Source organism: Anas platyrhynchos, chromosome 4 (genome assembly GCF_047663525.1).
Source record: "Anas platyrhynchos isolate ZD024472 breed Pekin duck chromosome 4, IASCAAS_PekinDuck_T2T, whole genome shotgun sequence".
Classification (NCBI taxonomy): Eukaryota; Metazoa; Chordata; class Aves; order Anseriformes; family Anatidae; genus Anas; species Anas platyrhynchos.
Genome location: NC_092590.1, coordinates 58,962,456 through 58,989,455, shown reverse-complemented (window position 1 = coordinate 58,989,455; position 27,000 = coordinate 58,962,456). Strand labels below are relative to the sequence as shown.

The 27,000-nt window shown below is 34.9% G+C and overlaps 1 protein-coding gene and 1 long non-coding RNA gene across 13 annotated transcripts in view; one reads left to right on the top strand and one right to left on the bottom strand.

Annotated features, from left to right (window-relative positions):
• The window catches only part of PCDH7 (protocadherin 7), a 290,144-nt gene that overhangs the window by 41,620 nt on the left and 221,524 nt on the right, over positions 1-27,000 (top strand). The window contains exon 2 of one of the 12 annotated variants that reach the window (XM_072037721.1): positions 11,760-23,759. The exons of the other annotated variants lie outside the window; for them this stretch is intronic. Within the exon in view, the coding sequence (XP_071893822.1) occupies positions 11,760-11,762 (3 nt within the window). The 3' untranslated portion in view covers positions 11,763-23,759. Of the gene's footprint in view, positions 1-11,759; positions 23,760-27,000 lie in introns of those variants that run through there. 12 annotated transcript variants of the gene reach the window in all.
• On the bottom strand, positions 134-25,009 carry LOC140002499 (uncharacterized). Its single transcript, XR_011809216.1, has 3 exons — positions 24,871-25,009; positions 17,303-17,416; positions 134-678 (listed from the first exon to the last, which is right to left on the bottom strand). It is a non-coding gene; the product is annotated as an uncharacterized lncRNA (long non-coding RNA).

The window sequence follows — 27,000 nt, the reverse complement described above, 5'->3', positions numbered from 1 at the left end:
AAGGAGGAAAATGAAATATCACCATATTTTAAAGATGACAGTTTTGTCAAAGATTTCTTTTCAGTCTTCAACTTAAAACAAATTGAGTAAATCAAGTGTATCTAAATGTATGCACTCAAAGATGCACTGCTTTTTAGTTTATTTATTTATTTATTCCCCTTTTTCTTTTCTTTAGAAGCACAAAGAAGAACACTAAATTAGTAAATGTAAAACACTCTGTGTGGACCATATTTAATGGTTTAATTGTTACCTCTAATCAGTTTTGGATCATAAGAGTCTAAATACATACCTAAGTAAAGTCTGGTGCAACGAGATCGAAACTAACTTTTATATTCTTCACTGTTAGGTTGTTGCTTAGAAATTAATCTATTTTGTCTTGCATTCAAATTAACTTCAGTAACACCAGTGATATTTTAGGAATATAATCGGGAGAATATTTTGGTCAGATCAGGTTTTCTAAACATTTGGCAATATTTCATTTGCTTGTTTGTTTTTAATTAAATAACAAGATAGCTGTGCTGATTTTAGGCATGACATCCATGTCTTCAGAAGGGTGTTAATAGATCCTTACCAATTATTAACATGATCAACCATAGATTTTTTTTAGAATATATTTTGTAACCATGTTTCTTTATTCCAATATCTGTTCACCATTCAAAGAAGACAGTTCTCTTCTTCCTGAAATCAGCAGATATAAAAAGCAGTCAGGAAAATTGAAATAAGGCATAGTTTGGTGACATTTAATTTACCCCCTCTCAGTTTCATGGGTTCCTGATGCTGTGGCCCAAGAGCCAGGTGACCTGGCCTCCTTGTTTCAATCTTAAATTTTAGCATGCATAGTCAAAGTCATTTTTTTTTTAAAGACTAACCTTAAAAGGAGGAGGGGGAAAGAGCTTATTGAACATAACTCTTCCTACCTGAGCAGATCTAATCACTGATGATAAAATACCTGTTCCTCTTAATAGTAGTGCAGTATACTCAGAAAGGTTAATAACTGAGAAATAACTGAGAATTAAAGTTCTGTTTAGGGTGTACCCCACTAAGGGTGGTTGGGCACTGGTACAGGATCCCCAGGGAGGTGGTCATAGTGCCAAGCCTGCTGGAGTTCAAGAAGCATTTGGACAACGCTTTCAGACATATGGTCTGATTTTGGGGTGGTCCTGTGTGGAGCCAGGAGCTGGACTCCGTGATCCTTGTGTGTCCCTTCCAGCTCAGACTATTCTGTGATTACATGATCCACCAAGGAAAAGGTATCAAACTGTGGAACCCACAGCTTGTGCAGATACAGGCAAAGAGAGGCCACTGTTCCTCTCACTGTCTTTTTCCTCATGTTCTGCAATGAATCAGTCTTATCTGGTAATCTATTCCAAAGAGATCTTAACTACTGTGTAATACTAAAACCTGTCATAGATACTTCCCTTCCTTTTAGTCTCTTCTGCAGTATCCTGAAATGCATTTGCATTATTTTAAATTCAGCAGTCCCAAGCAAAATATCTGCAACTTTGCTTTTCAAGTTCCTGCCTGATAGGCAGGACCATAGGAAGGGCTTAAGTATTTTCCTTTCAAAAAGCAGAGGTTTTTTCACATATGTGAAATATACCATATGTGTTTGGCTATAGGGGAGACAAAAGATAGCAACAGACAAAAGTTTGATAGCAACCACTCAATATTTTATTTTTCTGACACACAGCATGGAAACTTTAAGGACAAGAAATGTCCTCCAAATGTCTCTCATTTTCTTGGAGAAACTAAACCATTTCACAGCTTTGAAAATAATGAAGAAGCCTGTAACTGAAAAACTTCAACGCTAAAAGTAGCTTATTTTAACTGCTGAGGAGTTATTCTTATTTTCCCCAAATATTTTGTGAGTAGACAGCTTAAAGCAGGGTTTTACTGTTGCACTTCTTATATGGAAAGAAGAAGAAATTGTCACCTGCTAAGTAGAAATACTGAGAGTCATGGAATGACACAATAGCTTGCAGTTTCTGTGTATTTCTAGCAAGTTTCTGTCTAGTTTACAAAATTGATATTTCTGTATTGTTTGCTTATGGAAGAATGCGATAAAATGGTATTTGGGCATTCCTTTTAATTCCTTTTATAACACTAGCTGGCTGTGTTTCAACATTTTTCTGCATCAGTGTGTGATAGCTAAATATAGAAAGGTATATTTCAAAAAAATTGGAAATTTTCCACAATGTTTTCTCTTTGTAGATATTCTGACTACAGAAGAAAGACTCAAATTAGAAGAAAAAAAAACTATTGAAAAAGTATCAGAAAAAAAAAAAAGTTATTTATTTTTTGAGATGAAATCACCTTAGCAGTCTTGCTATTTGAAGAAAAAGAGAAAACTTTCATTTGTAAAATGAATATATTTGAAATAGAATACCATACAAATCTAGAATTGTCACCTATCAAACTGGGTCGCTATACTCCACTTGACAGTCAGGCTAGTCATAATTTCATCAGTGTACACGAGTCTCTAGAAACTTATTCTGAAATTAGAAAAAATATTTTTTTGTGTTGTCATTTGTCTGTCTGTCCATCCCCACCCCCACACCTCCTGCGTCCATCAAGATATGTGGCAGCAGTTCAAAGCTGTCTTTCTAATCAATATTACAACTGATGATGTGCTGGGTATGAGCAGCTGTAGGAAAGTAGACTATGTGATGTTTCTGTAACTTAAATTGATAAAGTGTTTCCGCAATAGCGCACACAGCATATTAGATATAATTTAGTATGAAAGAAGTGGCGATAAACTGATTTTTGGTCCTAAAATAATCCTTTTTCTATGTAACTGAAAAAAAGCCTTTTTGATCAAAAATGCTCAAAACAGCATTGCCTATTCCCATGTTCATTGCCTATTCCCATGTACCAAATCTGCAAAAATACATTTGTGGTAAAGAATGTATGAGCAAAAGGATTAGTGTTCACCTAATATCTGTAAGTATGCAACATATGTTTGGATCAACAGATTGCAGTTCAACATGAGGTAATTTAGCTGATCTCAGAAATATTTGAATGCAATTTTCATTGCATTCCACTGATCAGTTCCTTTAAGGTCTGTGTAGTGTTCAGTGTTGTAGTATCATAGCCTCGTTTGGACACATGACATAGTTTCACATATATAACTGCTGGAAAGTCTAGATGATTTGTGATCAATTTAGGTTTAATGTAAAAGGATGTCCAAGTAATGAAAGGTCACTTCATTAACTTTTTTTTTTTTTTTTTTTTTTTCCTTTACATCATAATATATAAAAGATAAAAACAACTTGCTCTGTTTCCATTAACAAAAAGTGAATAGAGAAGAAAAAGCAATTATTTGCAGAGTGCAAAATCCTTATGATAGTTTGGCAGACTTTAATTAAACCAGTCTACCACACTGTGTTCATAAGACACTATGAAATAAGCTCTTATTTGTTAATACACCATACTGCTCTCTGATAAAGGACTTCAACAGTTGTAACTTATCTAGAAGTATGGAATTTATAATTCTTTGAAAGAGAAGCTATATATACAAAAGAAAAAAGTGTTTTGAACTTAGTTTTAAGAAAGTGAACAGCTGACAATTCAAACAGTTTTGTGCTGTCAGTATAACAATAGTATTGAACAAGTATATAACATAGGATGGCTTTATTCTTTATTAGCTTAGCTCATCATTATGATACTTCTGATGCTAGCATTATGATGTTAACATAGGAGAGTATTCAGATAAATGTCTGAGAATTAATATATATATATATATATATATTTAAATTTTTAAAGAATTAAAACCTGAGAATTACAAAACCTTTCAAGCCTTTTGACTTCAACTTGAAGTTACATGGAAAAGGGATTCAGGAAACCATAATGTCAGTTTTTGTCTACTGAACAACACCCATCTTACACACTTTCATTTTATGAGTCTGTGTTTTACATCCATGCTTTCTGTGATCTGTTCAAACAGTATATTTAGCCTATGCCCATATTAAAGGTACAGACCGTTCCTTCTCTTCTAAACACTGGAATTTTCAAATCAGTGATAGCAATGTTTAACTTTGCATTCTGGCATATTTTCTTTGTCTTGTTTCCTTTTTTTTTTTTTTTTTAATTATTATTATTTTTACTATAACATCGCCCCTTTTTCTCTTCCTTGCCTTATATCTTTTCCTCACGCTTCTTTCCATAACATTTTTGTTTAGTTTTGGCTTCTCTTTGAGACTCTACCTCTGGAGCCATACTGTGCCTTTGGCATAATCCTCTTTGCTGCCTGATGGCTGGAATTTTATCCACCCAGGAAGCAGGGCTCCTGCTGTTCCAACGGAATTCCTGCTCCACACAGCATTATTGCCTTTATTCTCCTCTTGAGTCAAGCTCTTGCTTTCCCCACTGAAGTAAGGGCAAGAGAAACCCCTGAAGCCCTTTGTACCCCAGGAGGGTCCATGTTGAACAGGGATTACTGGCCCAGTGTCTCGAAATGGCTGAAGTGTGAAGCCATCTGTGAAGTCTGTTGTACCCATGAGATGAAAGATAATACATCACATTGCAGAGTAAGCAATAAATGTATCAGCTTGCTATTTCTGCCACATCATAGCAGTCTATTTTAAATATATCTATACAGCATTTAATTACATGAATAATGTTCTTCTCTCTCAAATCATTACTCTAGAAGTCTTCTTTCACCTTGCAGTTCAAATGAAGACCTTAGCAAGCAAAAAATTGGATTGACAGATACCAGTCCATGCAGATTAGAAATCAGGTGATTTTAAGAGTCCTTTTTAAAATAAAGAGCAGTTAATACCTTTAAAACTAAAGCTGCATTTTATAATACGTGTATTTGTCTTTCATCTCCACTTTTGTATACATTAGACACAGAAGTCTTAGCAATTTTTATTTTCTTAGTGTAACAACTCTAGGAAATTATAAGCAAGTGTAATAGTGTCTTAAGTGACAAAGAAAAAGTAGTAGAGAACACAGACCTTTTGCCTTTAGGCAGATTAACTCTGGGACTTGGAAAAGTGCATTCCCTGTTCAATATATGTGGTTTATTCTTTTCAGCATCTACCTACTCTTTAGTAGTAGGTATAGAGAATGACTCTACTTACTGACAGATAGGATAAAAGTTGGTAATTAGAGATGGAAAAACTTCCTATATATATATATATATATGTCTTTGAGATACAATAACTCTTATTTAGTTATATTAACCAAAAGATTGCAGGAAAAAAAGAAGTTGGACAGTTATTACCTTTAGCGGTAAAAGATAATATAGATGTGATAAAGAAATTAGATTAATACTTTGTTTTAATCTTAAACAAAGTCAATAATGTACTTTAGATGCAAAAGCTGAAACTCAATCTGAGATAGAAACAAAACTTGGAGTCTCATGTATGTAATTCAAGGAGGAACAGAAAAGCATCATTGAATTTTGAGTGACACAGAAAAAGGCATTCCAGGTCTTCTTGTAAATAAACCTGATAGGGCAAAAATGCTGTTTTGTTGGAGAATAGAAAATATACTATTTATATTTAAGTAGTTGGGAAGACAAGAATGGATGAAGGTATAAAAATATGACCTCTTTTTTTTATGAAACAGTAGAGAAGATTTTATATGAAAAATCAAGTTGCTGACATAAAGGGGGTAAAGGGGGGGAAAAAAAAAAGATGGTCTAAGATGGAAATCGAAAATGGCTTTACTGAAGTTCATGTAAGCCAATCTGATACCTTCCCCTGAAAAAATAACCAGTTTCCTAGAAAAAGAAGAATTAGTAATCTCATCTCTGTGGACTTCAGCAAGCAGTTCATACTTTGCCACCTAGAAAATTATTTGTTCATCTAAGGAAGATGGGGATTACTAAAAGAATTACAAAGCGTGAGAGATTCACTAAAATGAGGTGACAATGGGTGTTGTTGTGAAGATAAACATTATAAAAAGAGGGAAAGTTCAAGTCAAGCATCAGACAAGAATGATTTTGCCTTATAGTTTCATTTTGGTGCAGAGAATGCAAGTATAATAATGAAACATTATAATGAAAGAAATGCAACCATCATGAGTCTGACGGAGGATTAGACTATGCTAGTTGAACAACTGGAAAAAGTTTTAGACTGTAGCAATAAAAAAACAAACAAACCAAAAAAAAAAAAAAGCAAGAACAATATGTAATTTGTAAATTCAGTTAAGAAATAATCAGATGGGAAATTGGTGAATTAGTTACAGTGGTTATGAGCACCAATGTGACAGGCAAATCCGCTACCGCAACATAAGGCTGCAGCAAGTTGTGTGCTGCTGTGAGAGAATATTCATATCATTCAAAGCTGTGTACATGAGACTTTAATTGAAAGATTGGTATGTTATTCTGGTCAGACATACTCAGGCAGAATTAAGCTTAGACTCAGAGATTCAGAAAGAACTGTTTAATAACTATGGGATATAGAGTTAGCTGTGCAAGAGATGACTGAAAGGGCTTTGCTCATTCAGACTTAAGGCTCTAAGAGACATGCTGTGGCAGGCTAAAATTGGATGGCAGAATATGTTACTGTCCTCAAGGCATAAATACCTGAGCCTCCTTTGACTCACTGTGTGAACCACTGGCTGGTATATCAGGGTAAACCAAAACTGAAATTGTTTTAGTTTAATATGCCCAGCTGAAGCCTACAATAGTACATGAGCTCATTCATGGACATATCAAATAACCCTGCCCTGAAGGCTCTAAAGCCCATCAGAGGGGAGGAGCAGATGGATGAAGGTGGTAACTGTTCCTGCCATCTGGTTTTAAGTCACTGCTACGTGAGCCTCAGACAGAGCCTTAAGAAAATAACTGGTGAGAAGAGATTTCATTGCTCTTCATAAACATATTGGGAATAAATGCTAGCAAAAAGTATTGGAGAGCTATGCTGATATAATAGCAATTAATATACCACATATATATTTAGGCTAAAAAAGATGAAAGGAAAAAAAAAAAAGATTTTAACCCTATGGTTGTACGAAGTGATGTAAAAATATCCTACTAGTTTTGAAGTGGGGTTTCATCGGTTTAGAAAAAGAATTGTATGGATTTTTCCTTTTAGTATGTTCCTCTGCTCCTAAGAAAAGGAGAAAATGAAATGAAACAACAACAATAAAACTGTGTGCTAGGCTTTTCATGGTCTGGTTTCTTACTACTGGATTAAACTATTAGTAGCATTATCTACACCAAGATCAAACTATGTTCTGTAAGCTGTTTAAAGAGCAGCCCAAATCTCTCAGCATGATGTTTGCAGCATCACAGACATCTCAGGATATCAGTATTTGCTGTTCTCTTATTCTGTAAACATTTTTTTTTCCTTGACATGGCAGTATTATCTAGTTTTCAAGAAAGTCCAGACTGCTGGGTTAAGATAGTAAAATATAACTTAAGTATGTAATGTTTTTATTATTATAGTCCTTCTTATAAGGTTGTATTAATTTAATTGTTCAATAGGCTAAGATGTCAGAATTTTAATAAATGTATTATGGAAGTAATATGCAAACCATATAGGGGTTTGCATTATTGAGACTTTTAAAGTAGATTAAACCTATGTTACCCTACTTGTAGCCTTCAAAAATATTATAAAATTATATTTCTGGGCACTGCCTACTAGAAGTAAGTCAATGCACGTATACTGAAGAGAGAACAACAATGTCATCATACTGGCTTGTAATGAAGAAAGTTCTCTGCTTCAGTAATTGCATATCATTGTAGTAAACAGTGTTAAAATGCAACATTTTTATTATTACAATGTTTGTTCAAGAGTGATTGATATAGTTAATAAATGGGAGATTTTATATTTTAATTTTCATACTACTGGTAGTACGTTTATGTTTATGACTGATTTACAATTATTTTTTTTTAGAAGGAATAGATCGTTAAACAGTTAAGCATATGTAATTTTTTATTTTATTTCTAAGCTATTGGTTTGTGGGTATGAATGAATTCTTTTCAGGGAAAGGGCATAGACACCACTCTATGTGTCTCTGTGAGCCAGCAGGCCTCTAGTGCTTACCATGAAGAGTGGTTGATACGTCGCTCCTTATTACAGTAAAGTGTGACTGTGAACAGAACATAGGAAACAATAATCCTAGTATCCTAATGCTAGTAAGTGGTGGAATTCTCCAGAGAAGGCCTAAGTGTTCAAAATGCCTGGGAAGGCCTACTGTTAGCAGGACATCAATAAAACAGGGGGTTTGTAAAGATTATGAATGATGTATGTTATTTTATCAACGTTATATTTGTAGTGATGTGTTTAAATGATAATTAGTTTATTTTTCTGTTTTTGATACGAAGTGGCATATTTACTTTTGAGGGACTTAATTTACCTCTTGCCTAGCATGCAAGGAGTCTGTAGTAGCTAGCTACAACAATGTTGCAAACCACACCCAACTGATGTGAAGTAGTTAAGGATATGGCCAATTGTGTTTAAGCAGAGGTAAATGAGAACACAGTCATGTTAAACTGTGTACTATATGTAGGTGTCTTATCCTTTTAAGTTGATTTAACTATTTATTTTTTTTAACTTTCATAACCAGGAGAATTAATAGATTTTCTTACATGAAATAAGGATATATCTATTAAAGAAATTCTGATGGCTAAAAACTATGCATCTCTTATGTAGCATTCAGAACAACAAACAAGCAAAAAAAGTTTTTAATCTGTTTGTTTGTATCTTTTGTTAAGTATCTTTTTACTCTGTATATGGCCTTTAATGATTCAGCAAATACTGTACAAATGCTACAGCAAATAAAGATTTTTTTATGAATATTTACTGATCAATTTTATTTTGTGTAAGAGTATGAGAATTAGAATTTCAGCCCAAATTTGTATTCCTCATCCAACATGTATATGCTAAAGAAATATACTAAATATATTTCCTGTAGTTCCCCATATCCTGTTTTGCTTTCTGTCACAAACTGAAAATGAAGCTGTGTGTAAAAGAAGTTTAAAAATAGGTTAGAAACATCTTGTGAAATGTAACAGGAAATCTATCAAGATATATTTTTATCTGGTATTTGCTGTAGTGGGCAAAACCGAGCATGTTGTGTCTTTCAGCTTCATTTAAGTCACATTGAACATTGCAGAAACTTGTAATGTCTCACAGTTTTAGTAATGCACATCGATCAGATCAATATATAATATGTACTGCAATCATAACATATTTACAGACTCATTCAATGCTAAGTGAACAACATGAGTGACAAAAAAAATTAACAACAAAAGTTGCTTGCTGAAGTTAATCATTCTAAGTTTGTAGCAGTATGTTATGGCTGTAAACCATACGTTATACTCTATACACTTACTGTAAAAGTGTGGCCTCCCACTTGTTTGATAAAAAATAATTACATGTAATAGCAAATACATATCACTAATACTAAAAGTTCACTTCGGAATAGAAATGAATATGCAAGGAAAAAAAATAAATAGATATAAATACCACTGAATAAATTTGTGTTGGTTGTTAGAGTAATTTTCAAATACTGTAGCAATGAATTTCTGGAACAGATTTCCCACTGAAATATTCATGCAAGAAAATTGTAACCTATCAAGGAAATACATGAGATTATGCCTATGATAAACAGAAACTGGATGGTGAATTTAAGAAGAAGCTTCCAGACATGTATTTCTGTATTATGCACTGGATTAGTTGAGGGAAAACTGAGGTAGGGACTTTCAAGTCTTCATTTAACTCATTTTAGTGTATGTGCATTTCCACACTGGAAAATGGGAAGAGGAAAGAAACAGTAGTAACAGTTTTCAGGAAAATAGCAAGATTCTTCAGCTGCAATAGAAAAGTGAGGAAAACAGCAGCTCATTTAACAGAAATTTGGAGAAGGAAAATTAAAAAAAAAAAAAAAAAAAGAGTATTTTCTTATTTTTCTATCAGTCATTAGAATAGCAGGATGAATTTGTCTATGGATGCAACTATATCACTGATATAGAGCACAGGAAGGTGGTTTTTTTTTTTTTTTAAAGCTGTGAATTTTCCTTGAGTCTATATTTGGTGTCCTGCTGTATAAGTTTTAGTGCACCACTGATCCTTTTGAAGCAGGTTCCTTCCAGAATTGTTGTCAGGGTGTCAGGTGGTTTGTAGCACTTGCCATGCAGTAGCTAGATCCTCTGTCAATTTGATCTCTTTGCCTGGATAATGTATGCCTACGATTGGCAAGTGGTACAGACTTAATTGCTGGTAAAAATGCAATGCAAAGAAAAACAGCAAATCCCACTGTCATCCTTCTTTTTTGTACCAAATCAGGAGGCAATATAAATATACCCACTGAGACCCCCATGATCATTTGAATTTGTGAGGACATACTGTATTGCATTTTTTGATTAAAAAAATAAATAAATAAAAATAATCACTTGTTCTACTATGTGTCAGATAATTTACTGTTTACTGAATGTTGTGTTTTTACTTTTCTGTCTTTCCTCTTCCATTGATTTATGACTTGATTTGACAAATAGCATGAATATCTCTCCTAGAAAAGACCTCTGCTTATAGAAGGGAATATTACATCTATGAACCTTTTCAGCCTCAGAAATATACAAATGCTCCCAATTTGTGTTTTCAGCTTGGAGAAGGCTATTTAAAATGTTAGTAGATCTCTTTTGATTACATACTTGACAAGTTTACCATTCCAGTGAATTTATTCTCCTTAAAGTTAGTTAAATTTACTTTTCATATAAATTTGAATAACTGTTGAGGTTAGCAACTTTGAAGTACTCAGTGTTCATAAAGGATGGATAGATAGATCAATTGATTGATAGGCAGATGCATTACCTACATTTCTATAAAGCTTGTATGGCTCTCCTATCATTTTTGCTGTTTAGGCAAGCTAAGATAAAGAGAGATAAAGAGATTTGCATATAATTGGATTGATGATGATGAAGAATTTTACTGAGGCGTAAATATATTCCTTCTGCAACCAAAGCAGAATGTTTTGCTTGCTTGTCCCAGATGGCTTCCTGTAAGAAGATCATATTTAGATTGGGGAACAGACGTTACTTATTTGAGGACATTTGGGAGTCTTTTATGGATTATGTTCATAGAGTAAAAGCTGCTTTGTAGAGATCCTTGACATTGCTTTTCTACACTTGTGTAAATTGGTTTTAACTTTGTGTGTGTAATAGATTAGAAGTGATTCATTAAAATGTTTGAAAATAAGGAACTAGTAGTGAGTGATATGAAATAAAGTAATAATACAAAAATACTGAAAAAGCTGAAAAGACTATCTGGTGAATGCCAACGAACTGTGTTATGCAACTAACACACATCAGGTTAGTGGGTTTTGTGTAGATGACTTGTCTCTTAGTGATAATTTAAGAGCTATTTTAGAAGAATATATTGGACAGAAACCTCACTCTTTATCATTAGATGTGTATTTTATGTGTCATTTACTTCATAAACTTATTGATCACAGTAGTTCAAAAAAAATGTGCCTTCACTTAGTTCTCTGTTTTCTTTGTTCACCTTGTAGCATAATAGTTTATATCTGGCATTTTGACTAACTTACATTTTCACAGAGTTATTATATATTGTATACTGCCCTCTAAATCTTGCTGTCTTACTCCTTTCTTTTTCATGTGCTGGGGAGGGGAGTGAGGGATGGGGTAGAAGATAAGGTGCATATTTGTTTTCTTATAAAATTGCTGTTCTTTCTTTCAACTAATACTGTTAGTGACTTAGTGCACTATTTATCCAGTCACTTCATGGAGAAGAGTTATGTTTGGCACTGATATTCTAAACACTTACATTGTTTTACTCTGTTCACAGTAACTAGAAGGAAGAAAGGAAGAAGAAATGAATCTTCACTCAGTTTCTTTATTCTGTGATCAAAAACCATCCTGTTACTGGACAAAGTTCAGTTAATTCCCTTTCTTTTGTTAAACAATATATAATGATATTCTCATTGTTTTCACTGCCAAATAGTTAATTTATGGAATACATATGTATATATATTGAACATAAGAAGGAGATGAGGAATCTTTTTACGTACTTACAAGATCCATGATACAGGATTACGTTAGCTAAACCCTACCTTACATCCTGATAAGCAGACACATATTTTTGTATTTTTTGTAGGTGGATACAATGCAGACTATGCAGCACCCTGGCCACATTGAGGAATCATGTAAAATGAATGTATGTGCTCCTAAGTGCATTATTTATGAAATGATACTCCAACACTAAAGAATGTTGGATCACATAATACATGAACTCTCTTTACTCTCATATTAAGAAATTGATTCCCAGGGGACAGGGTTACTGCAAAACTAAGTGGACTTTGAAAGCAAAGCTATCAAATAAATAAATAAATAAGCACATAATAAATCATGAATAAATAAATAAATAAATGAACAAACCACCAAAACTGAAAACAAGAGATTCATATTACATTTTGGACACATTTGGAAAGGCATTGAGCAGAGTCAAGAATCCAAAGCAGAGATATAAACAGTACGTGACAAAGGTTTGGTAAGCAGAAATGATTGTAAGTGAAGGCACAGGATCAAATACCATAATTTAGGAGTATGAACAGGATGACAAAAAAATACCACAATTTTCTGCTTTGTTCCATCTTTGAAAAGGACTGAAATTTGATTAGATGATTGTTTCAATTAGTAACTGGGAGATGAGTGTGAAAAAGATTGAATTTTGAGTATTTGAATAAAGGAAGTATTTGTGAGTTGTTGAAAAAAAAAACAACAACAACCATATTGATGTGCAAGATAAAGAAAGAAAATATTTTATACCTCAGAACTGGATTTCTGGAAAACCAGATAATGTTTTATCATTTAAAATCTTTGTACTATTTGGGAACAGAGTGAGGGAGAGAAATTAGGGGAAACGTTCATGGATCCTTCAGATTTCGCTGAAAATACATCTCTACAAGGAAATTGAGGTAAATGCAGAGAAGAAACCAAATTAAATGACTGTACCAGTAAATAGGGAAATCACCAGTCACCTGAATGTATATACATATGCATACTGTTTGGTTGTTAAACACAAGTTAATGCTCTTGGCTAGAGAACTCTAGACTAGCATTGTGCCAAGGATTGTACAATTGCCAATATCAAAACCACATGTAGGGAAAACCTCTTCAGCTCTGCAGTCACTGTTAAGCTCTTTAGATCATGTAAAGAAAAAGGCTGTGGTTCCAACTCCAATTTAATTTATACATATATTATTTTTATATTTACTATATATATATTTGGATATATATATATATTTGGATCACCTGTATATTACATCAACTTATGATTTAGAGAAAGCAAAGGCTGAATATTTACTTTTCAATAACTGCTGCATTCTTCTTCATCATAAGAAAGAGCAAAAGAGAGTATTTTAAGTAATAACATTTTTTCAGCAAGTTTTTTTTTCTTATGAATAAAACGTAACTTCAGCTATTCAAATTTCTAGAATACATATCCTTCCTGTGAGAGGAAACTGTATCATATTTGCAACTAAATACTGTATTATCACTTGCCTTCCTTCTTATTATGGCTTTTTAACTCTATGAATGACAATGCTGAAAAACATTTTATCTCCTGCTTGTGTATTTATGTCTGAATTAGCTCAATCTTTGTGTTTAACCCTTCAAAACAGGCAATCTGCTACTTTTTCCTTCCACTTGGGGTAATTAGTTCCAAGTGGAAGAATTTATGGTAAAAAGAAAGAGGCTTTGAACTCTTTATTGTACCGAGACACATTATCAAACTTCTAAGTCTGCATACTGCTACTATATTGATTTTGTTTTCTGTGATCAAAATCAACGAACAAAATTAAAATAAAAAAATCAATTATTTTATTTTTTAATTCACTCAGTTTTTCTCTATGTACTTTAATTATTTAACCTTGATTGCTAGTTTGGAACTCAGTGATAGGAATAAACATTGTGACTTTTAGTAATTCTGCATAAAAGAGACCCATGGACACTAATAAAATACAAGAGAAAAGGAATGAAAAACGAAACATACAGGCATGAGAAGGAAAAAGATATAAGATGAAATCAAGAAAAGCATAATTCTCAGTTGGAAGGCATTGTTCAGGAATATCGAAGAATCTATAAAAATTAGCACCAACAGTTTTGTCCAAAAGTTCAGCACACAGATTGTTTTCTTTGCATTCTCTAGTCCTTTTCTTAATTTCAATAGATCATATGTAGTGAGTTCAGAGCAGCTGTAAAGGTCAACTAAATATGAAAAAAAGACAAAAAGTATTTAACACGTAACATTTCACAGAAATAAATGCATTAAGTATTCAAATATATTTGTGAAATGCTAACCTTTTTTCACAATATAGACATTATATTAGTACAGGAAAAAAGAATTTAAGCTGGGAAGTGTGAAGAAAAACGTTAAGGACCTGTGGTCAGATTCATATCTCAGACACAGCAACTTTATATTTCAATAAATTTTTTCTGCAACCAGGAATGAAATCAAAATTGTGTGTTCTGTGTTCATTGCAATTTCATTCTTCTATATTTAATTTTCTGGTCAAAGCAATTACCAGCAGAGGATCCTTGAAAAATATTGTGCCACTACTGTAATTTTCAGATTTCACGGAGTTTAGCAGCCAAGCGATTTGTATGGAATAAAAGCACTTTTATATTGCCTCCTGCTACAACACCAATGGGGAAAGGTCAGCAAAACAGTAGGAGACCAAATGAAGGATTTTTTCTTCTGTGACATCAACTTGCAAGACACTGGGAGTTTCAAAATTACAAGTGGTGATATAGCTTTTTTCATCTGTTTCTTTCCTCTGCGCCTCCTACGGCTGCTTCATTGTTGGGCAATGTCTTTTTTTCTGTCAGAATGAGGGAGCAAAAGCTTTTTTGTGACAAGTGGCATTCTGCTTTTCGTTTGCCATTGTCCCGCATGGATGAGGAAGAAAACCACATCCATAATGTCTCATTTTCCTACTTTCCATCTACGCATTTGCCTTACTCATATGAACAGGTCAGATAAACTCATTGAGACTGCCTATATGAGTACATGCAACTTTTCTGTTAGTGTCAGATGACCTTCATGTTTGTTTTATACAAGGCAAAGAACAAGAAATGTCAGTAGCAAATTGTTACGAAAGATGTGATATGAAATTGTTTTAACTATTTAAAATGCAAATGAGCTAAATTATTAGTAGGAATGATATAGGAATATCAACCAATGGGAAACTGAGCTATGTGGCACAGCTTTTCCGTTCCTAATGGCTGTGCTTCTCAGGACTGTGCTGTCACAGGTTGTGAAGGCACTCTCACTGATGCCAACGGCAAATCTAAATGTATCTGGAGAATTAGGTACTGTCATCAGTACTCAACTAGCTAACCTATCCATCTAAACCTAAAGTTAAGGATAAACTAGGCAAACTTTGGCTGCCCAGACTATATTTTAGTCTAAGATTGAGCAATATAGTTTAATTTAAATAAATTGTTTTTGTGAAGGTTTATTAAACAGCTTAAAATCCTCTCCTGGGATTTCTCAGGCTTATTAAAAATCTCTGTCCCTGGTCTTCCTGCAAGCTTCATTTAGGCACAGAGGCATGGATTTAACCACTCACCATTTAAAAAAAATCTGGTGTGATAATCCATAATTTAGCCCATTACTCATTTTACTGTTTGAGGGTCATTAGGTTGACTGAATTTTGCTGAGCTAGTTAAAATACAGCTTTTTATTCTCAAATGCAGTAGCAACATTTAAATTTCCAATGCATACTTATTATGCATACTTTCAAACTCAAGATTATCTCCCTCTACGTTGGGGCAAAAAATAATCTTTTGTGCTCGCAGACATTCTATTTGACTTCTGACGTTATATTTAGGGCACACTTTAATTATGTGAGAAACTGTTCCAGCTGTTCTGTACTGTTCTCAATATTTTACAAGAATGCACATTAAGGCTGTAATATGTGATGAATGCCATAACCCTTTCTAACACTATGAACATGCCTACAGAATTTCATTGTTTAAAATTAAGCTATTTGTTTTAGTTAGAATGTGTCTGAAAATAACAAGAAACCACAATCAAATTACTATTCTTCATCATACCCAGATGAATTATTTCAGTAGTGAGTTTTCCTTTGATCTGTAGTTCCTAGAAGTGGCATCAGAGCTATCTATCACTGGAAAGCAGTTTGTCACCCTTTCTGAGGGAGTTATGATGCTAATGGGGGGAAAAAGTTCAACATGTCCTCGAGCGTTTACAACAGAACCTTTGGCAGTCTTCAGTGGTGGAATTCAAGGAAGGCATTCATGTTTTCAAATCTAGTTCAAAATTAATTTTCTTCCAAATCAGATTACTTTTCACATTTCAACAGCCTCAATTTAGCCCAGTAACACCATTCTGAATAGCAAGTGCCAACCTAGCTGGTTTACAAAAGATTTGTACTATTTATTATTTATACATATTAATAGTGTATTTATTTATATATTATCTTTGAGAAAGCTAGTATTCGAAGTGTGATGGAGAAGAATGTTCTGAAGGATTTCAGTAAACCTAATTATGCTCTGTAGCCTATCAGGCTTTATCAGGCTTAATTACCTGTTTGTGTTGCATTTTGCAGAGTTCTTATTCAGAAAGTAACAGGACTTTAAATTAGCTTTTGACACAGAATAACCTTTAAACTGTGAAACTGTACGCAGACAATTGTTTCTGGAAAAATAATCATGTCTTGAATACTGTTCAGAGCAATTTTGTTTTAGCAAATACAAGCAAAAGGGTGTTACAGAGACCAAGTAACCCCAGAAGAGTACGTGGGTGTAGTTCTACGTCATAAATGCCCATCTGCTTTTCCTTTTTCCTGCTAGAAGAATGACAATTTGCTTCTGTTATTCACTAGTGTATTGTGAGCATGGTAGAGGTATGCCCTATAGGGAGCTAACTCTAACCTGACTTGCCCTGATCTCAGCTTCCACCTCTAAGTAAGTTAGCACATAACCAGGCTTACACATGCATAAATTTTAATGGGCGGATATGATTGTTACAAAGGTCAGTGTTTTATCTAAGCTATCTGTGTAGGTTAAAAATTGAAAGATTTCATGGTGTGAAATAGGTGTCTGTGGAAATCTGTTCATGTCAGCCTGGGTTGATTTAGGAGTATTTAAGATGAAACCCTTTCTGGAGTCTCTCTCAGAGACTATGCAAAGGCCTTTGATCTCAGAGGATCTTTACATGTGTTTCAATTCAAAACATTTCTGCACTTAAGCGTAACATCAGTTAGCACTGAACGAGTGTAAGTAGAAATGTCTCATCTCACTTTGCTTTAACATACATGTAAACAGCACAGAACAGAATATAGTTCATACATTTGATTTTACTAACCTCACAATGCCATTTTTATGGAGATGAGGAAGCTAGCCTTGTATTAGATGTTGCAGGGCTAGAAACCTGGAGATTTGGTCTCCATTACTAGGTCTGCCACTGTTAGGGTTATACCTGTGAAAACAAAAAACCTTTTTCATTATCTTAATAGAGAAAATAGTTTGATCCTTTTTTGTTTTGTTTATAAGATATGGAGATGAGATGTGTAGATATGTCTATAAAGAGTGGTATGATACTGTATTAATGCCCTCTGTTTCACTGCAGTTGGAAGAACTGTTTTTCAGGTCAAATCCTTAATTTCTCAATATCTATAGAATGCCTCATGGCCAAACTGTTTGAAACAGATATTAATTTTCATCATTATGCATATGGGACAGTTCTGTATATATAAATTTCAGTGTGTTTTCGTCAAAGAATGGTTTAGATTTACCCATGCTGCATTTATGAAAAAATTATTTTATAGCTCACCCCTTTTCTAAAGTCTCATATTAAGGAAGCAAGTGAAACTTGCTATTTTTTGTTAGTTTCAGATATAGATAGCATCTATGTTTTTATTTGAGTGTTTCATGACTGGGAAGTGTGAATCTGTTGACATTGTTGACATTGGGTAAAGACTTTCCACAAATTGGAAAAAAAGGCATAGTATGGAAGTAACTGATACAATGGTATTGTGCAACTGTTGATCATATACTCAGTTCTGGCAATGACACAGATATGTAAAACAGATATACCAACCATTTGGGCCCCATGTTGGACACCAGAAGGCCTGTGGTGGTTTAACCCAGCAGGCAGCTAAGCACTGCACAGCTGTTTGCTCACTCCCCCTCAGTGGGATGGTACAAAAAGGTAAAAGTGCAAGAACTCATATGATAAGGACACTTTATTAAGAAAAGGAAGAAAACAAGAAGAAAAAAAGAAGAAAAAAAAAGAAAAAAAAAAAAAAAGGATGTGCAACACAATTGCTCATAACCCAATGACCAATGCCTAGCCAGTCCTTGAGCTGTCAGCTCCCACCACAGCCAACGCCTCACAATTTTCTTGTTCAGCATGACACCATATGGTATGGAATATCCCTTTGGCCAGTTTGGGTCAGCTGTCCTGGCTGTGCCCCCTCCCAGTGTCTTGTGTACCCCCAGCTTCCACCAAGACAGGCTGGTATGAGAAACTGCAAAGTCCTTGACTTAGTGTAAGCACTGCTCAACAACAACTAAAGCATTGGCGTGTTATCAGCATTATTTTCCTCCTAAATGCAAAACACGGCACCACACCAGCTACTAGGAAGAAAATTAACTCCATCCCTGTTGAAAACAGGACAATGCTCTTTGTCCTGAGGCGCCTGGAAGAAGGAAACTATATGAGCTGTGAGAGATGCCATATTTTTCTTGGTTCACCTTCATCCTGCCTCCATGCCTCATTTTGAAATGTTCCCTGTGGAGGGCATTAGAAAGTTGTGAATTAAGGCTGAAGGGAATCTGAAAGAAGCAGGTATAGATAGTGTTGTGGAATAAAAAGCATACATTTCCAGGTGCAATTTGTCAGGTATTTCCTATGCAGAATTAAGAGTTTGTACCGTAGAGTGGACAGTTAAAGGAGAATGCAAATAATACAGTTGCATGTGTCTGTAAGAATGGATGTCGTGTTGTGACATCGTGCTGTGCTTACCTTGTGTTTCAGATGCTTAAAAGTATGTGAAGCTGGTCTGAGCATCTTGCAATGATAAGGAGTTGATAATTGCTGGTTACCCATGGAGTTCAATTTGTTGTCTTTCAGAGGTGATCCATTTGGATATTTTCATAAATCTGAGCATAGCTCTTAAGCAAAGCTTGTGCTTGGATTATGTGCAGACATCAGAGCATTCCCAGAGAACTTGGAGTGTGTGCAGGGAGCTAAAAACAATACATTCTCTTGGAGCAGGCTCTAGTTTTTCTTTATTTTTCTAATGTTGAAGGTGTCAGTTTCTGGACTTAATATGAAAACTAAAAATGGTAAAAACATAGGTCTAATAAAATGTACTTAGATTTTTAATATCTTTTTATAAAGTAGATTTAATTTCTAAATATAGCATTATTTTAAATATAAAACAGTTTCATTTTGTATTGTGCTGTGGAGAACTTCCATGCAGCCTTCTATACTTTGCTTTGAATCATTCTCACTGAAATTAGAACTGTCAGTGAACAGCACCACACGGATTTTAATTTCACTCAAAAAGTTACTTCTAGTGGAATGGCTCTTGACAAATGTGTACTGTTTTTATACATGTTGTTAGTATGATTTTTATATTGTACCTGAGTTTTTTGGCTTATTGCCATCTATTCAGGGAAAAAAAAACAGCCTTCCAAAAATAGGGTTTACACTATGGGAGGTCAGACAGCAATGTCAGGACCTCTGCTTTACAGAATTCATTACTGTAAGTGATGCAAGAAGATGATATATTAACAAGGCATAGAAGAAGATGGAATATTTTTGAAATGCCATTTAATCTATTAACTAAAATTCCCTTGATATTTACTTTTTAAGATTTCTACATATATGTAATATATGCATACTTATTTCCATCGAATTGCCTATCTCAGCAAAGATTGCATTTATGGCATGAGCTACCCTCATTTCAAATGAATAGCTTATGAAATACAGTTTACTACATAGAGTTGGGAAGTGGAAATTAGAGATCTTGCATTTTTGGTGCCACCGACCTGCTTTTGTGGGGTGAAAGAACTCACCTTAGCTTTCTGTGCCTTGACTGTTTTGTTTATTAAATGGATATACAACATCTTTCATCACAGGGTATGGTGAGGATTGCTTAAATGAGTACTAATCATCATTTGTGACTTACAATGGGAATTTGCTGATTGGTGACTGATATTAAAAAGTTCTGGGAAGTTTCCATCTACACGTGTGCAGTGTCTTTATACATTAGAATTAACAAACAAACAAACAAAAAATAATCTTAAACTGGTATAATGATTTCAGTTTTGCCACTTTCAGAATACTGTTTTTTTTTCCATTGCTATCATTAAAAAAGGGCAGAGAATTGTCCTAAAATTGTAACCATTTAATTTTTGTCTAAGGCATTAGAAATGTAGTAAAACCTTCCTCTTACAATGCTCTTGGTAAACTCTGCTGAGTCTCTGATATTCTGGCCATGCTGAAGTGTACCAAGAGACAATTACAAACAGCCATTATAGTGCATGTAGGAATAGGGTTGAATCTTCAGAAATACTTGCTATAACTTACTCCAGTGATTAACTCTTTCTAAATTATGACCCTTAAGTGTCAGTACTAGACAGATGTACAGATGGTTATCCACATCTTGCAATAACCAGTGTGAATTCAGCCAGGTGGCAGGTGGGAAGGTTCTGGACATCTGTGTCATCTCTCTAGCTTGTGCATCTGTCTCTCAGGGCTTGTACAGCTGCAGTGGCTGCTTCCCTACATGCCATAACCAGGAAAGAAAAGGCAATTGGAATGCGAGTCCCCAGGGATGGATATCAGTGGCTAGCACCTGATACTGAATTCCTAACTCACTGTGTATACATGTATTGCACGTTTTCCACACATTAACAGACCTTTTCATTGTACCCATATCAAACACAGTGTATACTTCCAAATTTTCATTATAACTCTTCACAATACTACATTTTATTTTAGGATAAAATACAAGTACTACATTTTTATTTTTATTTGTTCCTACAGGAAACTATTGATACCGAAACTATTGATACCGAAAAAAAATAAAAATATTGCTATATGAAAAAAAAAGATCAATTTATCATTAGATCTTTTACTACTCAATTTTAAAATCCATTGAAATTCTGTTGAAGAGATTTGTAATTTGTATAGCTGGGATGGCTGCCAATCATGCTTCCCTCATCTATTTTCTTATTCAAATTAATGCTGGTAAGCTTGAAATATCATAAGTAGCTTTAGCCTCTCTGTAATCTACTTTTAATAGGAGGAGTGAAATATAGTCCATATGGTAACCTGGATGATCTGTCTTGAATTATTTCTGGGATAAAGTCAAGTACATACCAGAATTTTGGTTACATATCCAATCTCAAATTAATTTATTAAAAAATAAAATCTCCTTTAAATACTCTTTGTCTAAGGCCATCTGTTGATTTCATAAATCCTATAGATAGCATCAGTTCATGTGCTAGATAAATTGCTTCTACACTAGCCTACCATGGAGGTTAAAACATCAGAAGTGGCAATCACAAGTTGGGCTTGGAGGGCTTTATTTCAGGGTTTGAGTCAGACCCACTTTGGACTTGAGAGTAAAAGAAAACAGTGTAGAGAGTAAAAGAAAACAGTGATTTAAGGGATTTTGGATCAGCTTTCAGTGTGGTAAACTGACAAATTGTCAGATACCAAGCATGACTAGATGTGGATAAACAGTACAATTCCTTATTATTTTTTTTTACATAATAGTATTAATGTGTAATAGGATAATAGCCCGCATTCTATATTTTTATTAATTGATATGCTGCTACTAATTAAGAGAGTAGATAACTTCACAGAGAGAAAAAAATAAAAAATGATCTTATTTTTTTTGCAGACTACTCATTTAAATCTCTAGGGGTCTCAGACTGGTGTTTGAAACAATAGTTTCATGTTCCTGCTTCTGAACTAGTCATTTAGAAGAATGCACATTAGAGTGACCATAATTTTGATTCCCCTTTGTAATTACTGATCCAGTTCTGTATTACACTGTCAAGAGACTACTGTGACTGCTTAAAAATAAACCTGGCTTCAGCAATGAAAAAGCCTTCATTAAAGCTAACAGCAAGCATTCAAATCTGAAAATACTTTATCACCAGGGTTGTGAGGGGTGGAGTGGGGGACTTATAAAACAGGGCGTTCCAATCAAGCTATGTGTAGTCTGCAGTGATATAGAGGACTTCTTTGATTGTCAGAAGGTGCTGTGTGTTATTAGGTTGACTGCACATTTCAATGGTGATATAAAGTGGTGTGAAAACATTGATTCTCAGTATATATAAAACTTAGACATTTATTTTGTTCTTTGTAGACTACAGGCAGTTGAACGTACAAGAAGAGATTATATTTACTTAAGCTGTTTCATTAAAGTTGGTGGATTTCCCAAAGATATCTCTACCTGTCACTAAGAGCTGTTGATGTGGCTATTTTCTATTATGGTATAACAGTAACATTTCTATTATGGTATAACAGTAACATCACTTTCCTTAGAGTAATATGAGAGACTTGGGTAGCATAATGGACTTCCAAGGCCTTTCAAAAACACCATTTTTTTTGCTGATTTTGTATTAAATAAGTACCAGCCTGTATTTGTGGGTTAATATATGCATACCATTTGGAATGTACTTAGTGACATTATGTAATTCACAGATGTTTTATTATTCATAGTACTGTGCATTCATAGCCCTCTGTAGTCACTGTTGTGCAAAATCTAATGAGGGAATTCTGTGTGTCTTTTGCTGGCCTTTTAGACTTGTCAAACTCTCATTCAGTCAATTCAAATGACAAACAGGGGGTTATGGTGCCCTTTTCTGATTATTTTGTTATATGACTGATGGAGTGGAAAGGAGTAAAAATATTGATTTCTCTTGATTTGTGTATGTATATTTCCTGCTTTAGAAATACAAGGGAAGACATAAAAAAAAAGATGTTATCTCTTCACTGTATTTGAATTGCGCTGTGGGGATAAATCATGGTTAGTAGAAGTATTAGATAAGGATTTTATGCACACTCTTCCCAGGCTTAAATGAAATCCCGCTCTTATAAACAGAAGTGCAGCAAAACAAAATGAGAAAGCTCCTCTGTTGCTGTTGTTGTTGTTTTAAATCATATTAGAAATGCTTTCTCCAGCTGGTTTACCAATTCACTCTCCTTGATTTCATCATCTGATCAGCACCAGACCACTAGCTGATGAAAGTCAGTGTTACTGATTACAGTGGCATTCATCATTTTCTATTAATATAAAAGACACGATCTCTTAGTGCTGTAGTTCTACTGAGGAAATTGTAAATCATGGGAATTAAATGATGTCTGAAAATCCTCACTGGAATCAGAATTTTAATTCAGAATTTTATTACCAATTTTTCCTGATTAAAACCTCTGTTCTTTTTTGTTTTCTTCTTAATCATTCCTTTTCTCTGTGACTATTGCATTCTTCATCCCACATTTCTCATCCAGTTTCTTATCTCCATTCAAGCTTGGCTGAACTTTTTGGACTGGGGAGCTATAAACTTTCTGATGTCTGTTTTACTTCTATCACCATATTTATCATTAATTTCTTGCATGTTATCATCTTAGTTATTGCCGTGAAATATAGTAATTTGCTTGGTAAATAGCTGATTCACACTGGAACATTCAGTGCATAGGTTTAGCTTGTGGATTTATATATATATATATATACACGTAACAGGTTTTTGTTTTGCTGTTTCTGCATGGGTAAGTATTCTTCCCTGGGAATGTTTGTGGTGTAAATTTCATCTCCCTCCATTTTCCTGAAATGTGCTAGCTGAAGGTTTGTACAGGCTTGTCATCTGAGACCACCTGCCTTTGTGGAAAAGAAAGGAACAGTCCCGTGTGCTGCTCTATCCTTGACTGCAATGTCTCGCAGGAAAAAGAAAGCAGTTTGCTTTCTGTATTGTGCTAGTGATATTCTTGCCTTTGCAGAGTCTGGGATCAGTATTAGAAAAGTAAATACATTGAATAATGAATTTGACAGTTTCCTAAATGCGATACTTTTCCACTTCAAGTGTTTGTGAAACTGTGCTTCTGATTTATTTAATATTCAATCATTCACTTTGATGTTCTCTATACCGCTTCAGTAAGTAAACATATAAAGCCCCTTGGAGCTTCATAAACTTCAGTGAAAATGCCCATAGGAGAATGATGACAAGCCCAAGAAACACAGATAGTAATGTAAAATCTGATACGTATGGAAAAGTTGAGATTTCTGCCACATTTAAGAGGAGTCAGTGAAAGAATCTGGTGGAAAAATGATTTTTTAATCTCCCACATCCACTGAACTTCATTAATGTGAGATTTGCTCTTGAAAACATCCTTCCTTCTGTGCTGCCATTCTGTCTTCCTGGGGCTGTATCAGCGGTTGACAAGCTGTAGTTTTCACACTTGATGAGGATACAATATTCCAAATTGCTTTTCAGAGCTGTGCTATATTTGGGATGTTTTCAGTTAAGACTGATAATGTGAACATTGGGTGGTCCAAAAACCACTTTGAAGTCTCATAGTGATCTGTGGTCAAAATTTTAAGGAGTTCCTGATCACTCAGTAAGCATAAAGGCAGACTACATAACAAAACAGAGTTTGTTTTGCTGCAACTTGAAAAATTTAATAGAACTGCAAGCCAGCAGTACCTTGCAATATAGTTTACATAAAGCCCCCCAGATTATGAAAAGGGCCTCTTCTGGAGCCCTGGTGAGTATCTATTTGTCCGAGCAGAACTCCTGCTGCATGCAGCCAACGAACCTCATTCTAATGTTGTGCCCTGCATATATGTGAGTTTGTGTATGCGAACATATCACATGGATAAGCATGTGTCTAAGACCGGCAATGAACTTTACCTGTTTTTGTCCCAAACTCGGGCAGGAGCACGTTGCACACTGCCCTGCGGAACCGGGCCGGCGGGCCGCCTTTCTCGGCTCCTCCTTTCGGCTTGGGAACATCAGCTGGAGCAATTTGCAGGGGGAAGGGGCGTGGGGGACCACAGTGAACCTTCCCGAGGCTTCCAGAACAACAAAGCACACAGTTACCGCCCTGGAGGTGGTCCCAGACCGAGCACACTGCATAAAGGTGGGCTCGGATGGTCGCTGGGGTCGACCTTCCCCATGCGGACTGAGGCTCTGGGTCGAGACAGCAGCGCTGGATCCGAGGGCGGTGATAATTTCTCACCCAGGTCTTCCCTTTTTTTTTTTTTCTCTCCTTTTAATCCTTTCCTGGGATTTTAATGCCTGCGTTAAAACGCCATTACCCATTATCTGCGCCAGCTATTGATAGTCGTTAGGCGCCGCCCAGTTCTGCCGTAAAGCAGCCGGTGAGGAGTGAAGGCCCAGTGCCTAACGCTTCCATCCGCAGGTCTGGTGGTATTAGGACCCGATAAATTGTTGAGAGTGTCCAGGAATCACATGGATAGCCCTTTTGTAGGGCGGTTGTGAAGGCTCGCCTCCCTGGCAGCCCACTGGGTGTTACCTCGTGTACAACGAGTTTATGGAAGGGCGTGCACCAGAAGGGGTTTTAATAAGGTTGCTCCTTCCCTCCCCAAACACTAAGGGAACTGCAAATCAGACTTTTATTTATTTAAATAGATTGTTAAATTAGATTATTAAATCTTTATTGCAATAACTTATGATCAACTCAGTTTCCTGTAGTGTGTCTCAAGTTTTCTACATTGATTAATTAATATTTATGCTACGCATTAATCTGAAGAGATGATTGGTATATCCCTTCTCATTGCTTAGTAAACTGGAGATTAAAGATTTGACCCCATCTCCTGTTCATGTACTCTTTTATGATGCTCAGAACAGCTCAGTAGCTTTGAGATCAGTTGCTTTTTAATCATAGTGAAGTTGCATTTTATCATATTGAAGTTTAACAAAGAAAGTTAAGGTTTGAACTACATCCTAAACTTTATAGGGTAATCCATGAGATGAGATGTGAGTGCATGGTTCCACATGTGAGCAGAGCATCTGTGAGCAGTGGCTGAGTTTGTTACTGAAGTCACAAAACAGCACAAAACGTGTAATGCTGGAGAAGAAATATTGTTTAAAGGAGCATGGTCCTTCTGCGGAGTTATGTATATGCAAGTGAACTTCCAATATGAACACTTGCTACACAATCTTTTTAAAAATAATAAATTATAACATGTTAAGAACAAGTAAAACTTGAAGTCTTCTGACTATGTATGTCAAGCTGATGGCTTTGTATTAAATTCAGGACATATTTCAGGTAGTAGTAGATTACTTAGTTTTACATCAGTATTACGTGTTAACTCTTCAAAAGAAGCTTTCTGTGTGCACACGTAGTGGTACACACAGAAACACCTCTTTTATTCAAATTTAATAGGGACGTACAGGTGGGGCACTTGTGAGATCATTTATTTCATTGGTAAGCACTAGAGGCCATGGTCCAGGGGTTTTGTTCTTTTGATTAGGTTTTGATTCAATAATAACAGTTCTTAATAAATGTACCTAAAAGAGACGGCGATTAACTTGCAGAATGTATCATATTGTTTTCCATGATGAGTAATGGATAAATGTTTATAACAATTTTACACCTAAATTTGAAGAGTGATAGAAAATAACCAGGATTTATATTAAAGGAATTATCTGTTTTCTGAGGATGATGATACTTTCCAGAGAATTCTTTTTCATATCTGGGTGGGAAACTAAATGAATGTTGTTAAATCTCACTCAGTAAGAACGATAACATCTTCATTTCACCCCATACAAGGACATCAAGAAAACTTAGTCACGGAGATCACATTAACATACACAGGAGCTAAACAAAAGTTAGATTGTGTCACAGGTTCATTGCCAGCATGATAGCAGGTTCCAGATTTAGGTCTGATGAATATAAATCAAAAGAATGTAATTCTACACAATGCATTAAAAAGTGCTCTGGGCAAACTATCTCCCACTTGGTTTTATGTAAAATTGTCAAAAGCAATAGTTTCTCCCAAAGATACGTTCACTCTC